Genomic DNA, 22,673 nt, shown 5'->3' with positions numbered 1-22,673 from the left:
CGTTGAACGTCACAAATCCAATGAAAACGTCAAATGTCACTGTGTGAAGTTAAACACGCAAGCGGACAAGGTGAGAAATGTCACATGACGTCACAAGGTGAACTCAATCAATAGCAAACTTCTCTTCAAAAAAGCAAATGCAAATAGAAGCAGGGAAAGTCTAGATATGCATCAGCCAGTTTTACTTAAAAGGTAAAAGTGTCCACTAAATGACTATATGACCACTCACAATTTATCAAAACAAAAGTCTCTTTCTTATTTCTCATTTAACAGCTAAACACCCCACTGTGTATAGAAATCTTCATTAGTGACATCACGGTTGTTCTGAACGCAAACCAACTAAACTAACTCAATCACATCCCAAAGTCCAGCAGGGCAGCCAGCGCTCTCTAATGAACAGCTGGACGGATGGTGTATTAATCAGATGTAGGTGAATGCCGAGTGCCATCAGAGGGACCAGCGTGGATGTATCCCTCTGCTGTCAGGCTGTGCACAGCTAACAGATGGAACCCAGATGATGCATCCACTTTATAAGCCCTAACACACATTTAACTGCATTGGCCCTCCCACATGACCCAGAGAGATAGCCGAGGTGTCCACCTCTCCTGATGGCCACAAACCTGCAGGAGACAACATTATATGTATATAGACAGATGGAAAGCATCTCTGCCTGCTCTCTGGCTTCTTTTATGAAGTTTAAAAGGAATAACTCATCCCAAAAAGTGAACGTTTTGAAAGTTTTTTACCCAACCTCACACTGCTTGAGTTTCTTATGTGTGACACAAAAGGTGATCTTCATAGATAGATATTTTTCTAAGAAACCACCTTTTGTGTTCAATGTCTGAAAACAAGTAGCACAGATACAGTAACAACGTGACAAAGATTAAATCGATTTTCTTTTTGGATTAAAAACTATTCTTTTAACTATAAAACAGGGTTTACAATCTATATCAGTATATTCTTGAAATTATAGTCCAATTGAGTGCCCGCAACATCTGTTGCCTTTTGAAGTGCAATATGGTTTATTAATGAAATGTTTAATTATATAGATTACCATACCGACGCTTTAGATTCATCTGAATGGGTTTTTATGACCCCGTTTGGATTTCTCTTGAGTTTATTTCCGAACTGGAGGGCGCCTGGTTGCATTCAAAGTCGCTTTCTGCAAGCTCAGTTCCTGTGGTTTGTCGTTTAAGAGGCGAGACAACGCTGTCACAACGAATTTGTCCCAACAATGGCTAATGAGAGTGGAAAGAGGTGTGAACAGGGATTTGATGAGGCAGCCATCGACCGCAAAACACTGGCTAAGAAGCCGAGGGACTCGGGTGACATCTTAATGTACAAAACATTAATGCTAAACGCGAATATGAGCTGCATATTAAACCAAACAATTTTCCAACACGCTGCCTCCGATATTCGTTGATCTTTAAGAGATGTGTGAAAAAATTTGTGTACAAGCCTTTGGGAGGTGTTAAAATGTTGCAATGCTTGGATATGCCTGAATTATTATCCTGCTTATAGGATGGGGAACTTCCATTCTGACGAATAATCTCTTGAATAGCAGCAAAGGCTCATTTGGAGGGCATGCTCGGAATTCCAGAACAATCCGAATGCATCGTTGCAATTCCCTATGGGAAAACTGGAAACTACCTTCTTAAATTCAGAAACACTTGCAGTCCATATGACAAACGTATCCATAAGGGTCAGCAAATAAACAGACAGGCAATATATCTGCTTCTCTTAATGCTAATTTAATTAAGCCCCAAGAGACCAATCAGATCAATGAGAGAGAGTTTATCAGGCATGTAATTCAACAAGCATCCTCATGTAAGCCTCCTGAACAAATCAACATTACAGCTGTTTAACAGAGGCCTTATGCAGAACCGCTTTTAACAGGTGCTATTGGTCATAGAGAGGATGCAAAAGTTGTAAAGTTTGATTGTTTCTCAGCCAAAGCACTATGAATGTATATCTACTCCTAATCGATCTGGAACTTCTCGATTACGGTTATGCTCATTGGCAGATCGCCTACTTCCTGTGTAATGAGACTGGACGTGATTTACAGCTTAATATTAACTGCCACGCTGTAACAAATACAGGAAAATGGGTACAATGGATTAGCTTCCTGACTTATTCCTGAACATGTTTTGGTACCCTCTCTTAACACTTATACATAACCCAATGCACCCATACTCTATTGCCTGTTCCTACCAATAAACCCTTATATATTGCATAGAAGTCAACTGCGAAAGGGTATTGCGGTAGGGAGCGTTTATGTGTGTCTTGACGTCAGATTTCTCCGTAACCTCAACTTCCCGTAAATAGTTTCCCATAAACAACCGCCTCGTAGACACACTTCCTTAGTGTAAAACCTTTACATATGTGTGCATACGCATGCTGGCAGCAGGTGCAAGATTAATGGGCATTAAACGAAACAATGCAAACCTCTACACCAATCCACACGAACTGAAGGGCACAAGATAAAAAACTAAAGTATTAAGTGCATTCTTTGTGCTCTCTGACAAGCATACCTACATGGGAGCTGTTAGTAGAAGCCCACAATAACTATCCCAAGATTCTTTGCTGCACTCGTTGACATGCAAAGAATTATAGCCCTGTACCCGGCCAGTCCATTCAGCAGCAGAAAAGACCTGTGGGGCTGCTAAAGCTTTTACTGTAGTACAGCTTAGCTGGGTTTTATCACGACAGCATGAAACAACAAAATACAACGTAAAAACATGAATAGTCCGATCAGCCAGACAGGCCGTCTCGAGGTTAAGCTTTTATTTACTGTGTTAACTAAATGTTGTTACCTGAAGACAAGGTACACAGGATTTAACACTCACAAAATTAACATTCGGTGGGTGCCAAATGCTGGTAAAAATCATGAGCAATCAAGCTGAATTACTTGCCAGTTGGGCGGTAGTTTTATTATCAACTGGAGAATATAAAATTGAAAAGTTGAAGTGTAGGAATAATAGTCTAACTGGAATAAAATATATGTAAATAACATCAAATATGTATAAACAACTACTAAATAAAGAAGCATGTTGCAAAGTGGAAAATACTGTATATAGGCTAACCAGACGTTTATGTGTTGTTGAATTTTATGATAGAATCTGTATGATGCAATTTCTGTTTTACATATGAAATATTCCTTGTATTAAGCCACCAAAATGAAAATAAACTGAATTAAAGAACCAAGTCAGATGTCCTCGTGTTTTTTGACAGGTGAAGTTTCACTGTGTGACTGTTGTCACAAACATGTCACAAACTGGTTGTTTGGTCAATAAAAATACATTTTTCCTAATTAAAACAATGCAAAATAGTCTCACTAACAAAAATAAAAGTGAATGGCTAGTGAATTTTCATATATTGGTCCAAATCAACCCAGCATAAATTGATAGAAAGAACAGGTGTCAATCTTGAACTCAAAAGAAAAAGTTTCAAGCACAATTTTGTCTTTGAATAACAAACAATAAACTAATGAACCAATTCATTTTCAATATTCATATAGAATATTGTAAATAAAAAAATATATAAAGCAAGACAGACACTTACCATTTGAGAGTGACTCTTGGGGCAACAGTTAATATCTTCTACCTTCTCATTAGCTGCAACAGACAGATTGTTGGGTTAAACCTCTGCCCCACAAGCACACAACAGCCTATGACCTCTTTCTTTACAAATATCTTTCAGTCAGAGAGTGTGAATGTGTGCATTCTGGGAGAAAATGCAGAGAAATGAACGGCTGTTAATTCATCAGCTGTCGGTTGCGAGTTTCTGTCATAGGATCTGCCATTGTATGCCTGAGGTTCATAATAAAGTTTCAGGACGGCCCAGAGGAGGAGAAAACAGAGAATGAGGGGGAATAGAAAGACGGAAAAATAAAAAAGACAGGCTCACACACATGCACAGGGCCTGATAAAGTGAACACATGGGAGACACATGCTTTAATAGTGCAGAAATAGAGCTTGATTCTCATGTTGCTGATTTTCAGAATTTAAGCGTTTAGAATTGAGCGTGAATTTAATAACGTTCATTCATTTCATGAATCACCGTGTGTATTGTAGTTACAGTATGTTCTACACAAATTATTTTATCACTCAAATGATCTACAAAGGTTTATTAGAATGCATTAAATGCATTACTTTTGACAAAGTGTGTGTGTCACAGTGGTTGGTTTCATGAGAGTGTATGTTTTTACCTATTATCTGGATGATTTCTGCCAGCAGAACTCCATCGGGTATGTCCTGAGTCAGGTCCTTAATAAGCCTCGGACAACCGGATTTGGCCAAGTAATGGTTCGCCCAATCAGTGTAGATCTACAGGGAACAAAAGAAACAAGACCAAGATAAGTCACTGAAATACAGAAGAATATAAAACGAAAACAGCTTCTAGGCAGACAATACAGATAAACTAATAAAGATTTATGCCTAAGAAGAGCCTAAGAAGGTGATTCCACCACACTGTCAGGTTTTGGAATGTCTGACTGAGTTACATTTGTTTCCCAGTTTCAACACTGACCTAAAACGCTCAGGATAACAAACAGAGACAAAGAGGGAGAGAAAGAAGGTCACTAATGCACTTGGTGCAAGTATGGAGCTTAATTTAATCAAAACTACCCATATATCCTTAGCACTTGTAATAGATTACCTGAGATTTTCCAGTTAATAGAATACAGCACTGTTATGACATATTGGCCTCAAAAATCGATTTAATCAGATATGGATTACACAGATAGTACCTACAACAAATTAATATTACCACAGGCTAATTCTCCCACGGCAGCTGTGACTGTTCCATTAACTTACTGTTTAAAGTTGGTGCAGCATACGTATAAGTTCCACATAAGTTTCAGACAATCACCAGAAGTGGAACAGCAAAACGTTAAGCCAGCAAAATGTTATTTATTGCTTAATATAACTGGTCCATTCTAACAAATCTAACGCCCTTGTCTCACCAATGTGTCTAAAAGATTTGTGGTGTCCTCAGGGGTCTGTCCTTGGACCGCTTAAAAAGCTCATGTCGCAAATCTTAACGATAAGGTGTTTCATTGTGATCCTAGGATTAGATCTCAAAAAGGGGAAGCAAGAGAAGATATTATAAAGAATGAAAACACAAAAAATATATATATTTTGAAGAACGTTGGTAACCGAACAATGGCGGTCAATGGGTACTGCCGTTGTTCGGTTACCAACATTTTTCAAAATAGTTGTTTTGACTTCCTTGAAGATGTTCAAGCTTTAATCATGGGTCAGACCACCCCCCACCGCCAAAATTTGGACTCTGCTTCACATTAAAGTTATATGTTATATGTACTTCACTGAAAAGTATTTAAAGTGGCCGACTTCATTTACACCCACGAACCCTGTAAAATTTCAAAGGAGTTCTCAACTACGTAGCTAGTGTCATTTTAAACCGTATTAAGATGCCAAATTCCTCATAAAATTATCAAAGATCTGCCATTCTCTCTCGCCACCTCAAACGCAATGACCAATTTAACACATTTCTGTCATTTCCAGGGAAAAGGGAGTATTCCTCTTAAGGATGCCACAGTTCAAAGGTTTCGTCTGTTGTGGTTTCAGCATATGATGAGGAGTTGTAAACGAGAACAGGGCGATGAAGAGCTCTTTAGTCATCCTCCCACTCAAACACAACACAATGCAAAAGAGTGCCAGTAAAGGCCTTCCCTCGGCACTCCAAACCACAGTCACCTCCAAGAGTTGAGTAAACAAACAGCTACACCACCACACATGCCAACACCTCCAGTCACGGCACCGAAAACTGAAGAATTTAAACATTTCTTCACTATCTACAAAGCCACTTGAAATTACTGGAATAGCAGTGCTATAGGTTTAATTCCCAGAAAACACACATATCACTTTAAGTGGCTTTGGATAAGTGTCAATCAAAAGTATAAATGCAAAATTCAACTCTGGTTTGGTCACAGGCGTGTTGCTTTGGATCGTGCTGGAGTCCAGGAGGAGAAAGAGTCATTTTTGGGGGCTTAACCTGGATTAGGTGTTCTGGTGCAGTGGTTGAGGGGTCAGAGAAAGGAAAGTAGAGTTACAAGAAAGAGATTTTCTGCAGTGCAACCCGAGTCGCTTTCCCTGCGTGAGAGAGGGCTGAGAGAATCAGGGGTGCCGCAGTGCCACACTTGACAGGCACAAAATGTCCATCTGGACCCTTAAAAGGAGTGCAAAGAGATCACTCTATCTGTCTCTTACTGCCTCCAGCGACCCAAGATCAACAAAGAAAGCGACATGAGAGAACTGAGAGAGAAAGACTGAGAGAGAACACAAGTGAAGCAAGACTGTGTTCAAGAAAAGCAAGAGACTTTTGGGCTTTTCACAGTTGAAATTGTAAACCCAGTGTTATTTAAAAGTAGCTAAACTAATCCTGAGTCATTTTTGTTCAACTTTTTATATGACATTTTAGTTAGGGACTAAAATGCTGAGTAGTCAGGTTTGAAGACTGTACACTGCGCATTTGTGAACTAAGAGTGAATGTTGAACCAGGCTTCATAAACCAAGATTAAAGCGTTAATAGAGTACCCTTAAAATTTAAAGGAATAGTTTACTCAAATGAAAATTCTGTCATCATTTACTCACTCACAAGTTGTTCCAAATCTGTATAAATTTCTTTGTTTCGCTTAACGCAAATAAAGATATTTGAAAGGATGTTTTAACCAAATAGGTCTGGGGCACCATTAACTACCATAGTAGGAAAAATGACTGTTTTCGTTTCTTTGTTCTGTTGAACACAAAAGAAGATAATATGAAGAATGTATGAAAGCAAACAGTTCTGGGGCACTTTTGACTACCATTTTAATTTGTCCTACTATGGTAGTCAATGGTGCCCCAGTTCTGTTTGTTTACAAACGTTCTTCCAAATATCTTGCTTTGTGTTCAGCACAACAAAGTAACTTATACAGGTTTGGAACAACTTGAGGGTGAGTAATTGATGACAGCATTTTCATTTTGGGGTAAACTTTCCCTTTAAGTGGACGTTGCTTACACAGGGTTAAAAGTTAGTCTCTAAGCTGAAGTGTGTAATATCTGCAGAACTACAGTTTTAAACCGTCTTCCCAAACATTCACCCTAAAATCAGTCGCCCAAATGCACGCCAATGTTGCTGTGCTGGACGGGTCGGGACGCTCGAATGCACAGAGCAATGCTTTGATACCCTCACAGAGCCACAGTGTTTACTCTTATTTTTTTTTGAAAATCAAACGGATAGCTTATTTATAGCTATCTCTGCATATTACGCTGGGATAGGAGAAAACATTTCAATTATAAAATGACACATTTCAGCTTTAACCTGTGTTTAAAGAGACAAATAATAAGAAAAAAGAAGGAACAGGGGTAAAAACGAGGCAATTCTCAATAAAATAAGGATAAAGCAGTGCCTCATCTTTCCGTTAATGAGGATCCCAGCGGATACAAATGAAAGCTATCACCTCCCACAGACAGTCATTTATTTTCTAGAAAGAAACAGATTGGTTTGTTTTTTGATGCCTTAAAACCACCAATAACATTTTTTAAAGCCCGAGCATAAAAAAATCGAAGCTCTTTAACAAGCACGCCAGCATCTTCAATCCACATGATGAGTGTAAATGCTTTAATCAATGCTGTCATTAATACCCGGGCACGATAGAGCATGAAACGGGCCAGCTGTAAATGAATGTCTGTCATGGCATACGGAAACCAGTTGCGAAGCTGTGCTTCAATCTGACAGAGAACGAAGGACACGAGCCAAGGTTAAACACTTTTCCTGTCCTGTTATTTAGGTGGTAAACTTGCTGATGTTTCCCACTGTGAGAACCGGCGGTAACTGCAGCTCAAACATACAAGATCCGAGCATCCACAAAAGTAAGCGCTGACAGCTCCTTGGTACCCAGATGTTGGAATAATGATGCTGCGGGGCGTCAGTGCCGTGTCCCATCTAAACACCATTAATCTAGCATGTTAGAGCGATTTGAGTTCACTCACAGCTATTTATCATGCGTCACTGTTTCTTTGCCCGCTACCCATTATTTTCCCTTCATAGTGGTTTCTCTCTATTAATGAGCTAATGCTTGTTGGACTGGTGTATCACGGTACTATAAAACGCAACTATGCCTCCCTCTGTGTTCACACAGCATTAAATACACACACACACACACATATATGCGCACGCACATGCAGCCGTCATTCATGAGAGCAGCTTCCTTCTCTCGCAAGCGTGGTGCCAATACACACACACACACACACACACACACACACCCATCAAACAAAAACACAGATCCTCCAGCTTCGTCCCTGATTATAAACAGCGCTCAACAGTCTCTCGTGTAGTTAAGCTCAGCCTGCTCGAGTTAAACCAGAGTAAAGTGTGTGTACCTCTGAAGAGTATCTGAGCCCTGGTTCTCCGTCCTCAGCGTCCCGCTGATAAACGGCAGCATTCAGCTCTCTTACAGTCCGAGCTCTATGCAGTGTCTATAACTGCGCAGGTACTGGAAGCCTGAAGTTACAGCTTTCGTTCAATAGGGGGAGTCAGCTGGTGAGAAAATCCATCATCTGTGAGCCAGAGGGGTCTGTGAGTTCACAGTTTTGCGGACTGATCCTTGGGTTTTTTAAAGGTTAAAGCTAAGGTTTGGATAGGAATTCACGGGAGTGAGCGGGAAGGGGCCAGAATTGTCTTGTTTTAATAAATAATGAGGGACTGTGTAAGTATATGGAATATTTAACAGCTCTGCAATAGCTGAGGGCTGCTTTGTAATGGTTTGAATCGAGTTATATAGTACCGTACGGGACAATAAACCTCTGTATGTTTTTATTACATGAATTAAATAAAAAAGAGAGAGAAATTAAGCAGCTGTTACACAGCAGGTGTGTTGAAAAATGTGTGAGAAATTAAACAGTTGATTTCTATTGTTTAAGTATTAAGAAGTGCTTAATAAGTATCATAGTTTATAATAAAGATGTTTACTAAAAGGGCTAAAGATGTAGCACACACAGACACAGAATCTACACTAAGGGAGAGAGACAGAAACATAATCTATGAGTGACATTGTAGGAGAGAAAAAATAGCTGACTCAGGGCAAAGGAGACAGTAAACACAGCTCAACAATATTTTTCTGTAACACAGTCTGTGTGATTCTGCATTGATTTCATGGTAACTTTCCATTCACAGTGACTGAGGCGCAGCGTTTCGCCACTTAAGTTCGGGTGCAGGCGATTGACATGCGGATGCAATTTCACATTTAGCCATGGGGAGATTGTAAGAAAGGGGGGTTTATTGTGTGTTGGTGTCTTTAAGACATCACTTCCAGACCTTGGGAGGAGATGCGAGTGATTGTTTGTCGATTCTGGGAGGACGAGACGCCACTGTGCGCTGCTACAGGAAGTGCAGGCAGTTGGGTTGTCAGTATAAGTTTCCTGTGTGTGTGTGCTGCCCCTTGGCTGCCCCTTGGTCCCATTGAGAGATGCGTCTTCGAAACGCTTTTCTCAGCCAACCCTCAAGGGTTTCAACACACATACCCGTACACATCCTAGTGAGATGACAAAGGTTCAGCTTTTCTCACCTGAATTGAGAACATCACTGTTGGCTAGGCATAGTCTACAATTTCTAGATGCACCTTATCTTGAGACTTTGTAGTAAGTATAAACTGAATGGGGGCAAAGCATGCAAAGCAAAAAATAAAATGAGAAAGCCTTGTTAACTCCTATTAAATTCCTAAAAAATTAAGATTGAACTTTTAATGTCAATACTTATGGTGAAAAGTTACAATGTGGAACTTTATTAATATGTTTAGGCAAATCATACACAAATGTATTTTACTTATTATGTAGCAATAGGCAGAAATTTTCACAATTCATTTGTTTGGATTCAACCCGATATTTTATTTTTAATTCCATCTATTGGGATTGTGGCCAATTCCGTTTTCAAATTCTATTTTATGAATTTTAACTAAACTGAATCATGAATTCAACACACCAAGAAGTGTGCCAGACTGCATCTCCACTGACCGTATTTCATGTCGGCCTGCCATCTACTTGTCGAATTTAACTGGAAAAAGTCCCATTTAATGTCCCTTCTAATTGTACGGAGGATAAATACCACCGCACTGGTTTGCGCTTTCGACTGAAGGCCCATGTAACCAACAGCCTGATTCATTAAATGACCTGGATTAATCAGAGTCAGTTGCTGCCAATGGAGTTAATTGCATTTGCTTGAAGGTTGATAGTACATCAGAATCTCCATGAGCAGCATAAACACAGTCTCATTTCGCCTTGTTTCCCTTGAGACTCCCTGTGGAGCAGCTAACATCCATTTGAAAGCGCACAGACCCAGAGCCAGCGATTTCCCAGCTCTGCCATTCGGTAATTAAAGTTCACAAAATTTCGCAGGGGTAAAATAGATTGTAAAAATCAATGGACGATGATGATGCGTGCAAAACAAGGGCGGTTGCGATAAAACTACCATTTTGTCTGTCTCAATGCCGTGAGCTAGTGGTTAGCACATTTTCCTAACAGACATCAACCCTGGGTGTTCATGTAGAAGACACAGTACAGGTTTGAATCTGGGATGTGTCTATTTCTGGGCTATACTTAAAATAGAATAATATAATAATAGTGTACTGCATACTGCACGGTATACACTGCCTATACAGAGATAAACATGACATCAGTTGCACATTTAATTGAGCGAGTGAAGGAGTGATCAGTTATCATATATACAACAAATATGGTTGTTTAAGATTGTATGATTCTTATCTGAAAAGCTATTGAAAACCAAGAGAAATATATTGCAACTGTGAATGGTTTCCAATTCAAACTGGAGGAAAAAGATCAGGTGGAGCACATTGCATTGCAAGACACAATATCTGCACCTATACAGCTGTTCGGGAAAGTTGTAAGTCATCCAAGTTATTGCATTCATATGGAAAATGTGCTTACAGTGCAGAGTATACATATTGTGTATACTGCATATATTGTAAGAGCAATGCGGTATTATGATATTTCAAACATACCCAATATCCTGCTCCCTGCTTTCCTTTCTACTTATTCATTTTAAGTTCCCGAAAAAACGATGACACCATGACACTATAAACCACACTGAGAGATTTACTGAATTAGTCAAACTGGAGCATCACTTCCTCTTGCACATCTGGAAGATATCCCCATTGCAAACTGTGTTCCATTTCTTCTCAAGCTGTGCCACACTTTTAACGTCTTTAAACAGCTTCTGATAGTCCTCTTTCTAAAAGCATCATTATTTTGTCAAGCAGGCCCATTACACTTAATCTTCTCAATAATAGCACCTGTCAGCCCCATGGTCACTTCATTAAAGTTTAACAAACAACAACTACAGCCAAGTCTTTCTCCTTGTGAGCAGTGAATGGGAAAATCCCTATTAAACTGGAAAGTAAAGCAATACATTGTAAAAGAAAACACATTTGTGGCCCTGCCTCTTGTTAATCGCTGGAACTTCTGCCAAGCAATGAATGCAGTTCTTTTCTCATGCAAATGAGCTGTTGTCTGTAATACCTGCAGCATGTCGAATTCTCTGGTGAATCGCACTAAATCTGACAAGAACATGTCTGGGTCATTTCTAAACCAATATCAAAAGGGATTATATTTTGCATAAACAAAATTAAACCTTTATATGGTGAAATTATTTTCCACCCACCCCCATTAATAATGCAGGAAAAGAATTAAGAAGGAAAGTTTATTTGATTAAAGCTTTAATCCATAACTTTAAATCCATTAAAGTTCAAAATAATTTTGACAAAAATCAGTTATTAAGTAAGTGCCTAATAAGCTGTGTTAAAAACCATCTACCTCCCCCTTATTTGCAATGCCTAAGATTTATAATTATATAATATAATTTAAGTGGTCAGGTATGATTTTGCAGGAAATGTCAGTTTGACATCATTTGACTTTGTTTTAAAGAAAGATTGTGATAGCGGTGATGGTGATATTTATCAATTAATATTTATGAGATGTTTTTATGAAATTCAACCTATTTGACTTTGCTTTTGAGAATATTGTGCAACAACTACAATTTTAATTTTAAGAAGTACAGAAACGTACAGAAATCAGCTGAAACAGTAAGAAAGCAAAAAAAAAGCAAAAACTGAAATCTGCAGTAGGTACAAAATTCTCTTGAAGTAATATTCAGGAGTGACAGTACGCTGCAGGGAGTTTTATTTCAAGGACAAACAAATCCTGACATGGGCGGAGTATGAATGACAGCTTTCCGCCATCCAACCAATTACCATAGAGCTCATAATAAACACGGTTAGATGTTGTGTTTATTATGACTTACGATGTGGTCACGCTTCCTTCCACTGTTGCAGAATAGAGAATCTCCCTCGGCCTGCTTCATTTCAAAACATGTCATTACTAAAATACGCTGCGCTTCCACAGAAATATTTGTCATCTAATTAGTAAGATTTTTTTTTCTCCAAGCGGAAAGGAACAATGAGTGCTAAACAAAAACGTGAATGCATTTCCTGTGGGAAACAAAGCCTTTCTCAGTTGTTAACTATATCTTTTTAAAAACGCTCTGTTGTCCCAAGGTGAAATACAAAACTTCAGAACACTTAAACCTCTTTGAGTTGATACAATATCGGAAGCCATTTAGGCTTTGTTCTGCAATACTGATCACCTCACAGTGTATTATTTTTGCTTTTAGGGATTTTATGAACTGCATTAAAATCCTACAGATACACACTTTTAGTAAATCTTTCAATACACCTTTAAGTAGGGATCTGTGGTATAAGACATCAAAAGTCATGAATTTATAAACTATCCCCGTATTTAATTATCCTGTTTTCATAATAACACAAACAAACAACCACGATTTAAATAAACAAAAACACAGTTTATTTACAAATATAGCCTATACATGCAGCTGCTGGCAGCACTAAAAAAAACTTGGTATTTCATCGACATCTCTAAGCGACTCAAAGCTATTCCTGTATGCCTCCAGACTAGCAGCAGACCTGAAAGAGCCACCTTTACTAAACAAATCACCCAGATAGGAAAAGTAAATAGCAAACGTGTAATTATCCTCCATCAGCTCTTTACAGAGAACCAGACAGACTGCAACAAGTGACTGAGGTGTGGGACGAGGGAACTCTGTTCCAATACCCAATGAACTGCTATTTATACAGAATTGAAGATATTATGGTGTGTGATGCTGTCTTTTAACATCCCTTGTTTGGGCCAAACAGAACGTTGACTAATATATTTCAAGCATTACCATATATAACAATAAATCGTTTAAAAAAAACAAAAATTGACACATGAATTTACAGTTCACTGGAGTTCGGCTAAAGATTCATTAACAGTGCTTGACATCAATAACATAATGGGTAGTGTTTTCTCCGTTGTATTTTGCAATCAAAGATGGAAAAAACAAACCTGGATGACTTAAGCCCCCTTTGTGATAACAAGGTGACTGGCCAGGACTATATGTACGGGTGGGTGGAAGGGTTCTGGGTGAGTCAGTGGACCTGTGGTCCTGTATCAGTATGACATCACACTCCATGAGTGTATATCAGTGAGACTGTATTGCATTTAGAAGAGCGCAGATTGCGATTAATTAGTCACGCTTCCTGCGAGTGTTCAGTTAAGTCTGACCTCACGCTCACACATGACCGAAAGGTGAGTCACAGTCAGGGAACCGGCCACACACCGCAACAACTCCACACTAAGTGCCAAGGTGAAGTTGAGACTATGCCAAAACATATGGATTCACACTTTCATTTTTTCATGTATGTGGTTTTGTCTCTTAATTTGATCACACAGAAAAAGGCAAACACACATTCTTGTGGTTAAGCTGCTGGGAAGGTCATAGATTAGATTTACTGACTTTCATAAATTAAGAAAAACTTGAAAAAGTCAACGCTTCCCATTTTGACACACATGCACATGTTTGGTTCATCATATTAGTGAAGTCATTTCATAGACTTCTACTGATTTCATAAGATAAAATGATACGATAACTTGTTCTATCCTCTACAGGCCTCAAAGAAACATGCACAACATTAGATTTACAAAAAATACGATTCAGACAATTTATGACCCTTTTTGTCTAGCGAGGACCATTAATATGACCTCACATGTTGGATGTCATGACATCTATTACCTATTTGGCCCTCACAGTATAGCTAAACCTGTACAGACACACAAACAGAGTACATCACAATTAGCCAAATGTCCTCACATAATCAAGCAGTAAGCTTAAAAGGAATTATAGTTTTTATGTTTTGAGATGACTATGAGATGAGTATGATGCAAGAGAAATGTCACATGTCTGTTTATGTTATGGCGTTTATTGTAATTTTATTTAACATAGTACAGCTGTATTGAATGCAAACGCACATCCTATGCAAATGTTTTATGATCCTAAACCAATGTATTATACAAGATCTCCTCCAGACAACCCACTGAGGCTATTTTGTAAATATGCATTTTGCTCATCTCTAGCTCTCATACCCTTATACAGTACCTATTATACAATGCAGATGCCTGTATGCAATTTGCTCCAGTCTGACATTTCCTTCGCGTTGACGTAACTTTAATTGGTTCATAATCAATAATTATGTGGGCTGGTCAGTCAAACAACCGACGCAAAAGCAACCTCATATTTCAAGGACTGTGTATGCAAAACTGGGATTATGGTTACTTTGAATTCAGAGGACACGCTCTTTCTGCGTAAATCAATTCACGGATGGGATTTAACTTGCTGGCTTTCTCTAATGGCTTTTTGATTTGCAACTTGAATCTGACAGCTAGGAGTCTGTCTGTCTGCTTAGTGCCCCCTACCCGAAGCTCCCACTAGAGGGCGCCATTTTCACTCAATATTGCGGTATTTTTAATAAAGGGGGGAAGCATGGAATTTTACCCACACCAGAATTTAAAGAGCAGGAAACCAAAATATGCTGAGTCATTTTCGTCCACTTATGAATCACTGGAGAGAGAAACCAAACGCAGAGAATAATGGCTGCAATTATAGACAGAAGCACTGCAACAGAGCAGCGTTGTATATCTCAGAGCTCCAAAGTCTGTAAACCAATAATACACCTTTTCATCATGTCTGACCGACCGCCGATCAGAGCCATGGGCTCTGTCATCATTCTTACTGACAGCTAGATCGGGGTTGGTGTGTTTGAGTTAGCCCTTATGCCTGTGATCTTTACAACACACACACAGGAGTTCTCAGCTCTCTGTTGTAGGACAACATTACTCACCATAAGCAGAACAAAAGCCAGACCTTGGTTCATTCTTTGTGTATTGATAAATAGAATGAGTCCGCACCAGGACGTTCAGTTCTTGGCTGGTAGACATTAAGTTTTAGTCAACTGTGTCATATCAATTATACTTTTGAAATCCAAAATGATGGCTTTTACTGTAAAAGCTTCTTTTTTGGATGTGTGAAACATCTGCCAGTGAACGAGAGCGGTTACTCATGTCTGACATGTCGTGAGTCATGACTCTCAAGTGACAGCTGCTGATTTTTGCTCTTTTCTTTCATTTGTTGCACTTGTTGATTCACTCGGCCTTTAAAAGACCCCATTACATGGCATTATGCATGAAGTTGTTTTATGTCTGGTTCTTTATCCTGCACATCAAAATCGCCAGTGTTAAAAAAGGTCAAATGAACACTCACGGTGTATATATAATCCACACTTATGTCTGGTTCTTTATCTGAAATAGACAGCTGAAGTAGAACAAATTGATTTAACTTTTTTTTTAAACAGCCCCTTTAAACAGGACTCAATTATACACTCATGACCCCTTATACTTAGTGCAGGTTTAGTGCAGGATGACTCAACGATATTTGTGGTTGGTTTTCATCAAAGATAAAAGCTTACAGACATACACAGATTTCATTGAATCGTCATTTAATCAATTTCATCTTGAACCAGTGCATACTCATTCAGGTCTGACAAGACCTTTATGCTTTCGAAGTCATGTGACCAGCAGAGGTCAGAGATCACGGGCCTGCAGTCATTCAGGATTTCCCTTTCTAAAAATGCCCCTCTCTCTTTTTCAGAGCTGCTTTACCAGCACAGCCGCCCCAAATTTCTTCCTTCAGTCAACTGATAGCTTATGCTCTAGTTGGCACAAACACAACCAAATGCACGGTCTTCCAGTCTTTCACTCAACACAGCAATAATAACAGTATGGGTTGAGGAAATGAGAGGGGAAACACAGGCTCATGCGTGCACACCTGTCAGGGGAACAGGAAAGGGGAAGCTCAGCCTTATGACCACTTTAAGGACATTAATCGAGGCCAAGCTAGCTGTTGGAGGGGGTGGTTGAATCTGTGTCACTTTAAAGGAATGTTACGTGTTCAAAACAACTTCTGCTCAATTATGAACTATACCACAAACAACATGTGATCTTTCAGGAGAAGCTCTTGTTTACAATAACAAATTAAGAGACCACTCCAAAATTATTTTCAGTTTTGCTGAATTTAATATTCATAGGCATGTGTTTAGGTAAAATGGTTTTTGTTTCATTCTGTGAACGGGTGACAACGTTTCTCTCAAATTCCAAATGTTTTCATTTGCGTTTATTTGCAGAAAATTGACACGGGACAAATTGGTCAAGATGACAAAAAAGATGCAATGTGTCACGGACTGGCAGAAGAACCCAAGCGCAGGCAGGCAGTGAAGGGGTTAACAGATATATTTATTATACAAAAAACAAAAACAGAACAAAAACACCCACAATGGGGGAAAACAGAACTAAGAAATATAAAACAAAAGACTTCCCACGGGGGGGCAAAATGAAAACAACAATAAACTAAACTAAAGGACACGACCAAACATCTTAAATAATACAAGGCACAAAACTCACAAACCACGAACAGGGCAAGGAACAGGAACACGGGTGAGAGCACGAACATGAACACAAACACAATGCAGAACAACGCAACGTAGACACAACGTAATACACGAGCACAGGACAAAGAAACAAGAGGGTATATATAGGGAAACACAAACGAGGGATAACGACATGGGGCAGGTGTGGTTAATTAAACACTCAGGGAAAGATCACAAGGAAACGAGAGGAGCGGGGCCAATGACAAGACACTGGAGAGAACGTATATTATTGTCACAAAGACAACAATAAGTTTCTCTCCACACATAACCAAAGACCTTGTCATGGCTCTGCTACAGGACCAAGAAAAACATGACTAAGGAAGCAGAGCCATTACAGAAGCCCCCCCTTTAATGAGCACCTCCAGGTGCTCACCAAGGGGTAGACGGACAGGACAAGGAAGACTGAGACAAAGACAGAAACCAGACAAACATGGTGAACATGACAAGGGGCAGACAGGACAACAAGACTAAAGGATTGGGGTGGGATAACAAAAATAACAAACATGGGAGGGGGTGGGGCAAAACAAGAGTTCAGGGGGGAAACCAAAAGGTTGGGGGGAATAGTCCCAGTCCCCGGCTGCGCTCGAGGGCGCGGAGTCCTGGGGGACTTAGGAAAGTCCTGGGGGAACAGTCTTTGCCCTGGGGTCTCCCAGGGACCGGCTGGAACGGCTGGAGGCTGCCGGCTGGAGCGCTGAGGGCTTGACGCCGGCTGGAAGGCCGGCTGGACAGGGCTTGACGCCGGCTGGAAGCCGGCTGGACAGGGCTGACGCCGGCTGGAAGGCCGGCTGGACGGGCTTGACGCCGGCTGGAAGGCCGGCTGGACAGCCGGCTGACGCCGGCTGGTAGGACGGCTGGATCCCCGGACTGGACGCCGGCTGGATCACCGGACTGGACGCCGGCTGGATCACCGGCCTGGACGCCGGCTGGACCACCGGACTGGACGCCGGCTGAACCACCGGACTGGACGCCGGCTGGACCACCGGACTGGACGCCGGCTGGACCACCGGACTGGACGCCGGCTGGACCACCGGACTGGATGCCGGACTGGACACCGGACTGGATGCCGGCTGGACCGCCGGACTGGACACATGACTGGACACACGACTGAACGCCGGCTGCACCGGACTGGACACTGGACAGGACGCCGGCTGCACCGGACAGGACGACGGCTGCACCGGACAGGACGACGGCTGCACCGGACAGGACGCCGGCTGCACCGGACTGGACGCCGGCTGCACCGGACTGGACACTGGACAGGACATCGGCAGCACCACCGGACTGGACGCCGGCAGCACCGCCGGCTGCACCGGCGTGGACGCTCCTCCGCTGCGCCTCTCCCTCCTTCTCCGCACCACCGGATCCATAGCCGACCTTGGCGAATCCGTGGGGACCGGAGGGAGTTCCGTAGCGGAGGAATTAGCCGACGTCATCCCCGGAAAATCATTACGCCTGATTTTTTTCGCAACGTTCATGCATCTTTGTATTTTATCATTCTTTCACATTGCTGTTGGATGACTTTACAGTAATCCTGAGGTTTGTTTCTGTTGAAATTCAACAGACACTGGACTGAAATGGACACAATTCGTGCAGAAATGCTGTTTAAAGACAAAACCGGAGTGTTTTTTTCTGTGGCTATATATTGGAAGCCTATGATGCAAGGCATTCCAGTTGAAAAGCAGAAATGTGCAGCGCATATTATTACATTTTACGATGCTCGTCTGTTATTTTCCCACCACCTTCTCTCTCTCTATTGTTCAACAATGTCGACAAAATACAATTCGCCCCAAGACACAAAAACACAGAGGCACAACTTCAGAAGAGCTTTCTGAAGAGACCGCTTTCAGAAGTCAGAAGGTGAAACCTGAGGGGGGAAAACATCTCTCCTTCTCCTTTCCACAGTTGGCAGGTTGGAAAACTGAGATGGCAAGAGCCCCCCCTTATCATGGCTGTAAAATCGGGCGTCACAAATCACATCCAAACTTTGTGTCAACAGTTCTAGGTATTCCCCACCTCTTACTCTTTGACATATTTTCTCTTCATCCATCCTTAATAGGTCCATTAACCTCCCTAATGATGAAATGTCTTCCACAGCACACTGTAGTAGTCACGCCCTGGGCGACTCAAGAAGGCTCTGGATGGGTTACAAAGGTTGTGTCAGCGGTAAATTACATTTGTTAATGTCCTGTCACTAATAGGCCTCTCTCGCACACACAAAAGACGTTCGAGACTAATTCAGGAAGAACTGCTCAAACATGCAATGCTTTTCCCATTAAGATAATGATATTTACTATACCCTACCCCTAAAGCTAACCTTCCCAGAAACCTGGAGCCTTTTATATTGTAAAAACCACTTCAAATGTTCTCAAAAGCTTTATAGTTTATATTTGTGAGGACATGTGCAAAGATTTGGCACATGCATAGCCAAACTTGAACACACACACATGCACACGCACACGCACACACACACACACACACGCACACACACACACGCACGCACGCACGCACGCACGCACGCACGCACGCACACACACACACACACACACGCACGCACACACACACACACACACACATACAAACACTTGAAACACTCTGTAAGGGGTTAGAGGTGAGGGGGATTGAAGGAATGACAGCGTTAAGACATAAGCTAACTTTGTTTCATACATAGACACACACACTACATACTCTAAACCCTGCATGGTTTGGATCTGAGAAGCTAAAGAGAATATTTTCTTTATCATTTTTACATTCGATGTCCTCCGTCTAGACCCACAGTCAACTCTGCAGTCCAGAAGAGTTCGAGAAAAAGTTCAATCTAAAATCATGACTGTAATGACCGGCTGGTCGGGTGTTAAGAAATTCTCAGTGGCCCTTTATAGCCTTAGAAAGCCTCATCTGTTTCTCAGGACAGAGAACCGAGGATGGCTACAACAGCGTAAAACGATTAAATAACCTTCCAGCTTTCCTGTAAAGAAGTCTTGTTGTGTTTGTGGAATACTCAGACAGTGTATACTATTAACTATTAGTCATTTTTCACTTGTGGGTTTTATGAAATATATAATTCATTTGATAGATGCATAAATGCTAAATACATTAGAGTAGGAAAATAAAGTGGATTTGTAAACTGGGCTGGATGAACAAACAAACAAGCATTAGGCAGATGGATGAATGAATGAGGGAACTAACAAATGCACAAATAAATGAAAGGACAAATGACCAAACAAACAAGTGGACATGAATGACAGGCAGAATGAATGAACTGAAGACTACAAACAAGAGCAAATACTCCTCAATTCCCATCTGTCAGTAAATTAAGTTGGCATTTTCTTGCACAACCCCACTGAACACACGCAAACGCACAAACACATGCTCACATATCAGTCCATCATGAACATCACAGCGCGTGTTTTTTGCTTTGGTAAACATGAACCTGACCTGTATTAGCACAAGAACGATTAATAATGAAAGAGCTGAATGAAAAACAAACAGTCAAAAAATAAGACAGCGCAGATCAGCTGTCCTTAACCTACGACACGCTGCGTCACCATGGAAACAAAAGAACCTTTAAAAATACATGTGAACACAGCACAATATGCCATGAATAAAGAATAGAGAGATAAAGATCTACAGCTAAGTATTATGATGGTATTGTCTTCTGCATTGTAAACATCACGTTCATAAAAGCGGACTCTTGTGGAGCGTCACGTCAATTCCTTGTCTCCGGATGTTAATAAGACAATGCTTGTGGCCAAGTAAAATCATACATGAACTGTTTGATGATCTAATGGTGATATACAAACAATAAGAAAACAATTTCCTGATTGGTCGATGCATTATCCGAAATAATAACAGCTATAAAGCTAAAAAAAATCTAGATAGATACTGTGTATCACTGCATAGCAGGTACAGTATAACAAAAAAGAACCACTTTTAGCGTATTTGTCAATTTTTTACATTGTAACTATTTTATGAATATTATATAATAAATAATACATTTCTACTTTCAAAAGAGGGTTCAGTCAACCACAATGTTGCTCAAAAAGTACATTTTTAGAGTTAAATTATGTTTTAAACCAAACTTAAAGCAACAGGTTACAGCATATTAATTCATCATCATGATTTATAGCGAAGGCCATAATAAATAAACTAAAACGGTATAGCAATGGCTTTTCTACTACAGGAGTCTAGTGTGCTATTCAGGGCACCTGGCCAGCGTGTGTCCTCTCCCATCAAACAAACGAGAATGGGGAAAAGAAAAAGAAAGGAGGGGATTTGTCTAGGGAAGCTGATGAGAGAATCAGGTGGCGGGCCGTCTGGTGACATAATATGATATAAAAGCCATCTCATCCCAGACTGCCTCTCTCCCTCTCTCTCTCTCGCTCAGTCAGATAGGGCTGGAAACGTGAGCCACCGTAGCAATCGATTTTCCAGCTAGCCCTTCCTGTGTTTTTTCTTTCATTGCAAAGTAAAAAGGGGAGCGTGTTTTTGATTTAGCATCTCAATATGTGGCGTGGGGCACAGGCTACAGAGGGAGAGCTCGCTTTTCCTTCCTATTAAGTTCTCACATAACGTCAGGCATTGACGCAGCAGGCGAGCGACCTGCGTGATTTTGTGTGATTACTTTATTACAGATTTGCTGCGGATGCACCAGTAAATCTCACAGTGATATTGTGGTATGGGCGGTAAATGTCTGTAAATAGCCTGTAAACGTCTGTCTGGAATGAATGAAGATGGAGTGATGGAACGGCGCTGCTCTGTATCCGTTGTGACAAGTCTGACTGCACGTCTATCCAATCCAAATATCCGTGGAAAGTGACGGTCACTCGCAATTTAAAAAGTGGGGCATTACCGTAGTCATCAACCACAGGCTCTGGAGAAAAGCATCAGCTTGGATGAATGTCCAAGGAGACAGAAATAAGAAAAGGCAGTTGGGACCTGTGGAGTTTGAATGGGTGTGCTTAGTTTTATAGGATAAATAAAATTAACTTTAAATAGTCATACAAGAATTACATTTATAACAAATGCACTTGGTTTTTGTGGTGTTCAAAATATGTGGTACACATATTGCTATTGCTTATATTTTGATTTGTTCAAACCCCTTATCATACAGATTAAACTTCAGCACGTTTGTGCAATAGAGATCAATGATTTCTCACAACAAGCGGCTCAAAGTGATAGTTCAATCAAAGAGAGATATTTTGAACAATGTTGGTAACCGAACAATAACAGAACCATTCACGTCTATTGTACGGACACAAAACCAATACACGTCAATGGGTACTGTCGTTGTTCGGTTACCAACATTCTTCACAATATCTTTTTTTGTGTTCTGCTGAAGAAAGAAAGTCATGCATGTTTAAAATGACAAGAGGGGGAGTGAATGATGACAGAATTTTCATTTTTGGGTAAACTATCCCTGTACTATTTCTTTTCTAAGAAATCAGACTTATGATTTGTTCCACACTAATCATTATAATGGCAATTAAATCCAATACAGTAGCAAACACACAGAACTGACCCAAAGCACCATAGCAACCACTTAGAAATGCCCTAGAAGTCAACCAGAACAACTTAGCAACCACTATAGGCAAGAATCACACGCATCATTCAGATAATGTTCTTTTTCATATTTTTTTTACTTTCGCATGCTTCTTTCTCTCTTTCCACTTTTCACTGCATCATGTAGTGCTTTCGGGCGGCTGTCGGAGGTTTTTCTAACATATGTATTTTGGTCGCTCTAAACTCATTCATCAGACGGTAACCGTGGACTCTTTGAACACGAACAGCG

At 40.6% G+C, this 22,673-nt stretch overlaps 1 protein-coding gene across 11 annotated transcripts in view; it reads right to left on the bottom strand.

The window, feature by feature from the left end:
* nav3 (neuron navigator 3) overlaps positions 1-22,673 on the bottom strand; it is a 280,821-nt gene that overhangs the window by 89,929 nt on the left and 168,219 nt on the right. For all 11 annotated transcript variants that reach the window (XM_057323584.1, XM_057323574.1, XM_057323576.1 and 8 more), the window contains 2 exons: positions 4,208-4,325; positions 3,562-3,614 (listed from right to left, as the gene is read on the bottom strand). In XM_057323584.1, the coding sequence (XP_057179567.1) occupies positions 3,562-3,614; positions 4,208-4,325 (171 nt within the window). The remainder of the gene's footprint in view (positions 1-3,561; positions 3,615-4,207; positions 4,326-22,673) is intronic.

Source organism: Triplophysa rosa, linkage group LG24, assembly GCF_024868665.1.
Source record: "Triplophysa rosa linkage group LG24, Trosa_1v2, whole genome shotgun sequence".
Classification (NCBI taxonomy): Eukaryota; Metazoa; Chordata; class Actinopteri; order Cypriniformes; family Nemacheilidae; genus Triplophysa; species Triplophysa rosa.
Note: the sequence above shows the minus strand (reverse complement) of the source record. Positions and strands in the feature narration are given on the sequence as shown.